Genomic DNA, 9,450 nt, shown 5'->3' with positions numbered 1-9,450 from the left:
CAACCCGAACCAAACTCTAATAAAAACCGAACCGAACTGTTAAATTTTGGCCGGTTCGATCGGTTTGTTTGGTTTGAACCGAACTATGCTCACCCCTATCATGTAACGGGGGAATTATAGGTTATTCGCAGTTGAACACCCTGAGGTTTAACTCATTCTTGACTTTGATACCCTCGAGTTTGTTTTTTGGGGTTCTTGTATGCATACAATTCAAATCTTTCTTATTTGTAATCTTACCATCAAATCTTGATATTTAGGCACATACCCGAAACTTCCCCACTCCCCCCACCCCGCGCGCAAAAAAACAATTTTTTTTGGAATTAAGTTTTTATACACCTCCCACTTAATTATTTTAGTTTTTTTTACATTGCCTAGTTCATTATTAAGTTGAGTAGTTTAAAAAAAGGAAAAAAAGAAAAATCTAATAAGAGGGAATTGAATGTAATTTTGCAAATATCAAGATTTTAGGGGTAATATTGCAAATATGAAAAATATGAGGGGTATACATATGCAAAATCTCTTTTTTCGCCCCCAAAATAATATTTTTCTTTTGCCCAAAAAATACCCCAAAATTTAATAAATATAAATTTTGATAACTAAGTTTATTTTTAATTTTTAATTTTTGTTAAGGTTTGAGGCATCAAACTAAAAATTTCCTAAAGTTTTGGGCTTCACATTTGATTTTTTGAACTCTAAAATTTATGAAAGTACATTGCATCTCTTTAATCCCCACAGTTCAGTCAAGGGGACCATGATACAGTCAGAGTGCGATCCTGGTGTTCAAGCGTATGTAGAAGAGTAAAAGTTCAGAAAAGCATGTAAAAGCAAATAAGTTCCAAAAGACAAACTAATGACATGAGAAGAGTATCTCAGAGCAAAATGAACATACAAAATTGGCACTCAAATGCTACTTGAAACTTTATCAGAACGGATTAATATACCGAAAAAAAATAGTACAGTATTCATGCTCAATTACAAGTAGGATATTTTATTGCGTCTAATGAAAAGCAATGAGTAAATTTTTAACAAAAGGGTGTTGAACAAAGAGGTGCACTTTTCGATCAACCTCCTGAAGCATTCTAAAGCTCCGCGGTTACATCTTCACCTCTAATTCCTTCCACTAGTCTTCCACCTTCACTACACAGCTTCCAATTTTGCAGCGAACAGTAAAACGCAAAGCACTATGTATTTGCGCTATCTTCAGATCTTCAGTAATTGAAACCTCCAGTTCTCCATCACATTCCACTTCTTTGTGAAGAGTGCCTTCGAGATGATAGATCATTACCTGTCCTCTGAATTTATTGTCAATAAACTGAACAAGCCCATAGACATGAAATAGGCGACTTTGGCTGTAACTTTTCGATCCAAATGGTTCAATTTTCAAACATAACAGTCGAGGGTGCGATATACATCCTTCATCTCTTTCTGTTTCCTGCATCCATGATGAACATAAATGTAAGAAAGGGAAAGTATTATGAACGTCAATCTCAGCATAATCGATATAATTCTATTTGTCTATCTCGTCCTACCAATTTAACTTATTCCAGATTCAGCATCATCAAGGTCCGCATTTGAAAATCTATGGAAATAGAGCAATTACAAAGAGCTCTTTTATTTCAACCAGTATCCCAAGATATTGATAGACAATAGAAGCAATTTACTTGCTGTAATTCCCACAAATTTCCTTATGACACGAGAAAAAGCTAACCATGTCAAACAACACATTGTCACAGACATGCTATAAATCAACAATCATTAGAAAAAACCATCAAACTCCACATATAATATAAAACTAAGCAAGAATCATGAATGAGAAGTTTTCAATCCAAATGGTGCAATTTCAAATTACCAGAAGACATACGTTTTTTAATCTAAATGGATTAATTCCAACATAATGTTGCAGGGTTCAATACATGCTCAACTTCAAACGTATAATGGCAGGGGGATATATATGTCCTTGATCTCATGTTGTTTTGCTGCAACTATTGACAGTCCAGATGTAAGATTGTGAAAGTATTATGAACACCAATCTCAGCATAATCAATACAATTCTATTTGTCTATATCGTCCTACCAATTTACCTTATTTTAGTTCCAGCATCATCAAGGTCGGCATTTGAAAAATCTACGGAAATAAAACAATTACAAAGAGCTCTTTTATTTCAACCAGTATCGAAAGTTTAGTAGACGATGAACAGCCAATAGAAGCAATCTATTGTTGTAAGTTCCACCAATTTCCTTATGATACAAGAGAACAACCTAACCATCTAAAACAACACATTGTCACAGACATGCTATAAAATGCTATAAATCAACAATCATAAAAAAAATAAAAACCCATCAAATTCCACATATATAATTAAAAACTAAGCAAGAATCATGAATGAGGAGTTCTGGATCCAAATGGTTCAATTTCAAATTACCAATAGACATACATTTTTCGATCTAAATGGATCAATGCAGGGCAGGATACATGCTAAACTTGAAACATAAAATGGCATAATGTCCTTGATCTCATGTTGTTTTGCTGCATCTATTGCAGTCCAGATGTAAGATTGTGAAAGAAGTATGAATATCAGTTTCATGACAATTAATGTAGTTCCGTTAATTTATTTCAGTTCCAGGCACCATCAAGATTAGCCTTCAAAAGATCTAGGTTTCTTTTCACTTTGTACTCCAAAGCTTTCACGTTTTCTAAATTTGACACCCCAGAGTTTTAATTTGGCACCTTGTACCACAAAGTTTAAATATTATTTGACTCCGGTCAGATTTCGTTACATTTTTCTGTTCAAATTGTATCACATGTTTACTAGGTCAACGTACCCCCCGATGAAAAATAATTCCGCCTACCCCAACACACTAGAATAGCACAAAGTATAACCAGGATAAGAGCTCATCATGCTAAAAAACAATACTGACAAATATGCAGGTGGAAATTATTTTTCATGAAAGGGGTGCAATTTACCTAAAGGAATGGAGTAGATTGACAAAAGCCAAGTGACACTGACCATCATCATAAGCATGTGATGCAATGCTAAGTTCTAACAAAAAAAATGAAACAGAGTCTAGACGAGGGTATCAAAGTGAAATGGTATTGAAACTTTGGAGTGTCAAAAGTGTCAAATATTTTTCAGTATCAAAGATAAAAAATGGGCAAAACTTCGGATAACAAAGTGAAAACTAAGCCAACGATCTATCAAAATCTGAGCAATTATAAAAAAGTTCTTTTCTTTCAACCATCATCACAGGTGAAGTATCATGTTTTCTCACTTCCAACGTTTCCCTTATGACATAAAGGATCACACTGATAAGGGACACAATTTCAGTGCAGACTTAATAAATCCATAATCATTTGCACTCCTACGTAAAGAATAAACTATACTGACAGACAACACATTGTCCACAAGCAAGCTATTAAAAAAAATCATACAAAAAACCTGTTGAATTCTATAATAACCGAGGTTACATATACCATATTCCCTGAACCTTTTTATTAGCACTTCTATCTCTGGTATATGACCCTGCAGTCGTTTAAGCACCTAGAAGAGAATTAGTCTCTCCTTGCAGCAATCTCAAATATAAGCCACCCTCCGCATCGCGTTGACATCACTTAACACCCACACAATAGATGCAGATGACAGAGAAATAGTCCCAGATGAACATCAGGGTGGTCCAAGTGCTAATAAAAAGGTCTGGGGACAATGAACGGCTTGATGCTAACCATGTCGACGCATCTTCAATAAGCCCAACAATAGCGAACTTACCAAGACTTACGATGCACTAGCTCTCTTCACCCCCTTAACGGAGCTCTCCAACGCCAAGTAAGCCTTCACCTCACTCAAGCTCTTGCTCTCGATCACATAGTCAAACACCCCATACGCCTCCGCCACCTTATTCGCCCTGCACAACGCCCTCACAAACGTCGCGTAAGCCCCACCCTCAAGCTTCATCCCTCCCTCCTTCATCACCTCATACAACTCCATCCCCTTCTCCAAACACTTGGCCTTGCACAATCCCATCAACAACGTATTATACGTGCACTCGTTGGGAGTGCACCCTCTATCCTCCATCACCTCCAACAGTTTAACCGCCCCAATGCATCCCCCTTCCGACACATCCCATTCATCAACGACGTGTAGGTCACGGTGTCGGGAAACTGCCCCGTACAAGCCATCACGTTCAAGAACTTTGTCGCCTGCTCGACCATCCCCGCCTTCGAAAGCCCGTAGACCAGCGTGTTGTACGTGACCAAGTCCGGGCTCAATCCCCTCATCCTTCATCTTGTTATAAACCTCCATCACCTCCCCGCACTGCGTCCAGCACGCAGTACCCCTTCATGATGGTGTTGTAGAGGTAGCAGTCGGGCTTGAACCCGCACTCCTTTAGGACCCCTAGGAGCCTCGTGGCCTCTCGCAGGTTCTTGGAGCGACAGACCGAGTCGATGAGGATGGTGAAGGTGACCAGGTTGGGGTGGATGTTGCGCTTGGTCTTGAAGGAGTCGACGACGTGGTAGACGGAGGTGATGGGGCGGGACCTGGCGAGGCGGCGATGAGGTGGTTGTTAGGTGAAGTGGTCGGGCGGGCCACGGGAAGTCGAGGAGGAGGGCGACTGCCGAGGCGGGTGGCCCGAGGAGAGGAGGGAGCGGGCGGCGACGTCGGCGGAGGAGGCGGTCGGGGGGGAGCGAGGGGAGGACATCAGGGAGAGGACGGGGAGGGGGGGCGGGAGGGGGTGGGAGCAGGAGTGCGGCGAGGAGGGAGTGGAGGGCGGGGCGGAGCGGGCCCCGACGCGGGCGGAGAAGGCGAGGGCGTCGGCGGGGGAGGGGCGGGGTGGCGAGAGTAGGACTGGAGGAGGGAGGTGGCGGCTGCTGCCGCCGGCGGAGGAGGAGGAGGCGGGGATGGAGTCGAGGGCGGAGATGGCGGAGGGAGGGAAGGGGAGGTGAAGGGGTTTGGGGGCTGCCTGTTGGGGGTGGCTCGGCCGGGGGGGCTTCTGGGGTTTGGGGTTTCGTTCTCTGGGGTTTTTGGGATTTTGGTCTTGAGGTGGGTTTGGTTGGGGCGCTGAGGAGACGGAGGCTATGAGGCTGCTGAGGGCGTTTGAGGAGGGGAGGGGGAGGGGCCTGGGCATGCATGGGAGGAGCTTACCCATTTTAATTTTCCTTCGGATTTTGCTGGGCTGAGCCGATGAAGACGATGAAGGCCCCTTCTCCTCCTCCTCCTTTCCTATTTCTGTTGGATCTCTTGAGGGTTTGGGGTGGGGAGAGAGATTTTTTTTAGGGTTTAAGGTGAGGAAGAAGACACACAGCTTGGCCTGGGCTGGGCTGGGCTGACTTTGTCTTTGGTGATGACGCAACTCAACCCAGCAATGGTCAAACACAAATGGTTTACCATAAAGAGATTGGTATAATTCTTTTACTTCTGCAGTCTACACAAGAGTTAATTTTAGAATAATCAAACATAATTAAACATATTGAATCTGAGCAAACATAATCAAACATAATTAAATATTTACCTGGTCAATAATTCCCGTACCAGATCTTTGTCTTCCTTCAATCTGAGCAACGCACCCACAAAATTTGTTGACGGACAATTGAATCGTTGACCAACGATGCATCATTTGGTTTGGCGTGCGGCTCGTTGGATCGGTGGAGTATAGGATAAAATAGTCGTTAGCTCGGTGCCAAAACTTATCTTTGTGTTGCCCCGTACCTTGGATGGCGTCTTGGCTCGTGTTCAGCCAAGCAGACACAAGAAGCTTATCCTCGTGGACAGTCCAATTTTCGGACCGCGTGTAAGCCTTCTTCTTCTTTGTGGTCGGTGTTTCTTGGGATGACACTTGTTGTGTTGCAGATTGCGATAACTCGATGGGGTTACCTTCTTCTACGACTTCTGTATAGAACGGCGGGTATAAGGTCGATCCTTCACCGGTAAGGAGGTCTGAATAAAAGTTTTGGGAGGGATCCATGAGATTTGTAATTTGATAGGGAAATATAGATTTTTTTTTATGAGAGAGTTGTGTGGATTGTGAATTGTGGAATGTGAATTGTGAATTTATAGAGGTTTTTTTAACTGTTGAACAGCAATAAAATAGAGCTCCTGTCATTTTCACTCAACGGTAAGAATTTTTTCGCTCAACGTTTCATTTTTTACACAACGGTACTTTTTTTTCACTCAAACGATCATATTTTCACTCAAACGTTCATTTTTTCACTCAGTTGTCCAACAGATAAAACACAATACAAAAAAAATCTTCGTCAAAAACACCGAACCAGACTTCAAAAACCCGTGCCTCTTCTTCTTCTCCACGAATTTTCCCCCAAACCAAAACCTCTTCATTTCCCCCCAAACCCATGCTTATTCTTCTTCTCCCCAACCCAAACCAGACTTCAAAAACCCACGAACCCAGAGACTGAACCACCGCCGTCCTTCGGATCTCTGGCTCCCCAACCCGCGGCCTCGGAGACTCAACCACCGCCGCCCATCGGAGTACAGACCAGCCGCCCGCGAAGCTGAAGTCCGTCGCCGCCGATCTCATCGATTCGCCATAAAAAGGTTCGATTTTTACTTCAATTTTGTGCTCATGTGCGAAGATTACTTGTTGGGGGGTTTTTTGTTAAATTCAGACCAGTTGGGAGCTCCCAAGCGGTCCACAAATTTGTGGAGCGCTTGGGAGCTCCGAAGCTGGTGGCCGCCACGTCGGACCTGAGAGCGAAGCTTGGGAGGGCTTCGGAGGCTGTTGGAAGGGGATTTTTCGGAGACCGAGGCCACGTCGGACTTGAGAGCGGAGATGAGAGCTCGCTGCCCATGCTCTTAAAGGGGATGAGAGTAGCGCGGTGGATCCAAAGCATGTTAGTAGCGTTGTTCGTCTCTTGAAATTTGCCATAGATACATATATTGAGCTATGGGTTTGGTACTGTGAACTACAGACTAAAAATTTATTGGTCTTAAATGTATGTATGTATGCATGTGTGCGTATATACACTTACACACATATAAATGAATATTTGACAATCAACGTGAACTAAGCACTTAAAAATTATTTGGTTGGAGGGAAGATGTTCGTGAGGAAAGGTACAATGAGATGAAGCGATATAAATCCTTTTAAAACCTTCATATTTGGAGGACAGAAAAAGGGAGATTCTTCTCTTGACTTGAGTCCTTTTGTCCTTCTAATTTGGAGGAATTTTTCACCGACTTTTTAATTTGTTTTAGGCTTTTTAATTCATTTTAGATTATCCTTCTGTTACCCCTACCTCACCTCACTGAAAACTTCCTACCAAACACAAATCCATATTGTGTCTATAGCCTCGCCTCACCTTCCCTCCTCATCAAACTAAGCAGTAGAACGAAGAGAATGTACTTGGCAAGAGCGAAGGGATGCTTGGTACTTCTCCCTGCGTTCTTGGTTGTAGTAGCATGAAAAAGATTACCTTTCGCTTCCTTGGAAAACATCATACATTTGCTTATATTCACAGAGAGCCTGAAAATTTTGATTTTTTTTTAATTTCCTCTGCCAAAGCACATACACACTGCTTTTATGTATAACTAATTTTACAAGAGCATATAAAGAAACACCCTACGAAATTAGGCATCTGGCCTAATTGCAATAAGAATGGGAAAAGTTCAAAAAAAAAAAAAAAAAAGAATTGTTGGCCCAATTGCACAGAATGATATGATCAAAAATTGCGAGAATCTTAATCTTGAATCAAAGGTTGTCGTTAAGCCATTTCAGCACTCCGTTTGCAGCAGACCTGCAAAAATAACCATCACTCATTGATCCAGCACTCTTAACAGCATACTAGTAACTTTCAAATGACTAACAAAAGTACTTCAGAAATCAGAATTTACTAACTGGTTTCTTCAAAAAGTAGTTCAAAATGTTCTATAGATCAGTATTTACCCAGCCAAGTCTTTTAGCTGCTTCCACAAGTCATTTTCTTCCTTAGGCTTTTCAGGATCTTCTTTCTCGACGTTCGTTTGACTTTCTGCTCTTTTAACTGCAGAAAAAACAGAATATAACACAATCAGACAACTGGGAATAATCACTGTACCCATTGGTGAATTCTTTTCACGATACACTAGTGCTAAGTCAAGAGGGGCATATAAGTTACTAGGAATAATGCATTATCCTAAATTACGGGGCACAGGTTCTTACTTTGTGGTTCGGTGTTGTGACGAGGACGTACGCGTGTCACTGACTTATCGTTCAAATATGCAAGTTCTTCAAGAAGTTCACGTTCTTTTCCACTGCAGGAGGAAGTAAGGGGAAACAAAATTAAGAGAAGAACTTTGATGGGCTATCACAAGTAGGATATTTCAAGTTGGACGAAATTATCAAGGTAGAAGCTAAAGTTTCAACAAATATCATTCAAATTAAGAGAAACTAATATGTTTACCAATCATAGACTTCAAAGCAACTAATATGTTTATTAGTCCCTTAATATTTAATTTTTGCAATTAGTCCCTCAAATTATTGAAATTGCGATAAGGTCCCCAATTCTTATAACTTGCGACTGCCAATCTTGATCAGAGAGGTCAATTCGAAACAACTTAAAAGGATAGAGGAATCTAATAGCAACTTCAATGATTTGAGGTACTAATTTCGATGCAAAGGAATTGAAGGATCTAATAGCAATTTCAGTGATTAGAGGGACTGATTTTTAAATACTAAAGATATCAAGGACTAATATTAAAAGAACCCAATGTTTGATATTTGGCAATGGGACGATCTGTAGCACACCTGATACGTTTTGGTATAGAGACCTTAATAGTGAACAAATGATCACCACGTATAGATGGCTTGTTTAGTTTCGGGACACCTCGCTTTGCTAGAACAACCACGTCCCCAGGTTGAGTACCAGGTGGTATTTGAAGTTCACTAGATCCATCAACTGTCTTCACCTGTTTAATTCAAGCTTTTGCAACAAATAAAAATCAATAGGATTACAACATAAAAAAACTTAAAGTGACAATTGGAATTAGACAGAGAGGGACTGAAAACTAGAGTTGACTCCCATATGTGAACTTTGTCATCAAAGAGCTTTTTTCCATGGAAAAACTATCAACTGCAAATAAATTAAAGTAAGCAATTTGGTAAAAGGAGGGAGCTTCCCTCTTAAAAGTGCAAGGCTTAACTGCATATGGATTGATGAAATGAAGTCATTGTATGGGAAATTACCTTAAAATTGTCACCCCAGGAAGATGTTTATTAAAAATAGGCTTCTTTGCACATAAATACCCTATAGTTTCACATAAAATCACTTACATACACTAAGTTGCATAACGGAGCAAATATATACCATGAGTTATCCACCGTCTGAATTTGATAAACACAGTTAAAATTTACCGAAAAGGACGAGATTGCTTTCTTTGAAAATAACCCCCCATATCAGGTAAAGTTGTAATTAATACAATCAATGAGGGTAAATGGCATTTAAAATAGACATGTGACTAGCACG

General features: G+C 40.9%; 2 protein-coding genes across 2 annotated transcripts in view; both read right to left on the bottom strand.

The window, feature by feature from the left end:
- Window positions 909–4,412, bottom strand: LOC109835751 (pentatricopeptide repeat-containing protein At2g17670-like). The gene is given in 3 exon segments (XM_020403760.1): window positions 909–1,432; window positions 3,764–4,095; window positions 4,098–4,412. Coding segments are annotated over 2 exon segments (501 nt in total). The 5' UTR covers window positions 4,273–4,412; the 3' UTR covers window positions 909–1,432; window positions 3,764–3,769.
- The window catches only part of LOC109835750 (chaperone protein DnaJ), a 29,536-nt gene continuing 27,554 nt past the window's right edge, over window positions 7,469–9,450 (bottom strand). Inside the window, exons 8-11 of the mRNA XM_020403759.1 lie at window positions 8,733–8,893; window positions 8,148–8,239; window positions 7,893–7,989; window positions 7,469–7,743 (exon numbers count right to left, since the gene is read on the bottom strand). Coding sequence (XP_020259348.1) covers window positions 7,698–7,743; window positions 7,893–7,989; window positions 8,148–8,239; window positions 8,733–8,893 — 396 coding nt within the window. The 3' untranslated portion in view covers window positions 7,469–7,697. The remainder of the gene's footprint in view (window positions 7,744–7,892; window positions 7,990–8,147; window positions 8,240–8,732; window positions 8,894–9,450) is intronic.

This window comes from Asparagus officinalis, chromosome 3 (assembly GCF_001876935.1).
Source record: "Asparagus officinalis chromosome 3, Aspof.V1, whole genome shotgun sequence".
In the NCBI taxonomy this organism is placed as follows: domain Eukaryota; kingdom Viridiplantae; phylum Streptophyta; class Magnoliopsida; order Asparagales; family Asparagaceae; genus Asparagus; species Asparagus officinalis.
The sequence above is the reverse complement of the archived record's forward strand: the minus strand, read 5'-3'. Positions and strand labels throughout refer to the sequence as shown.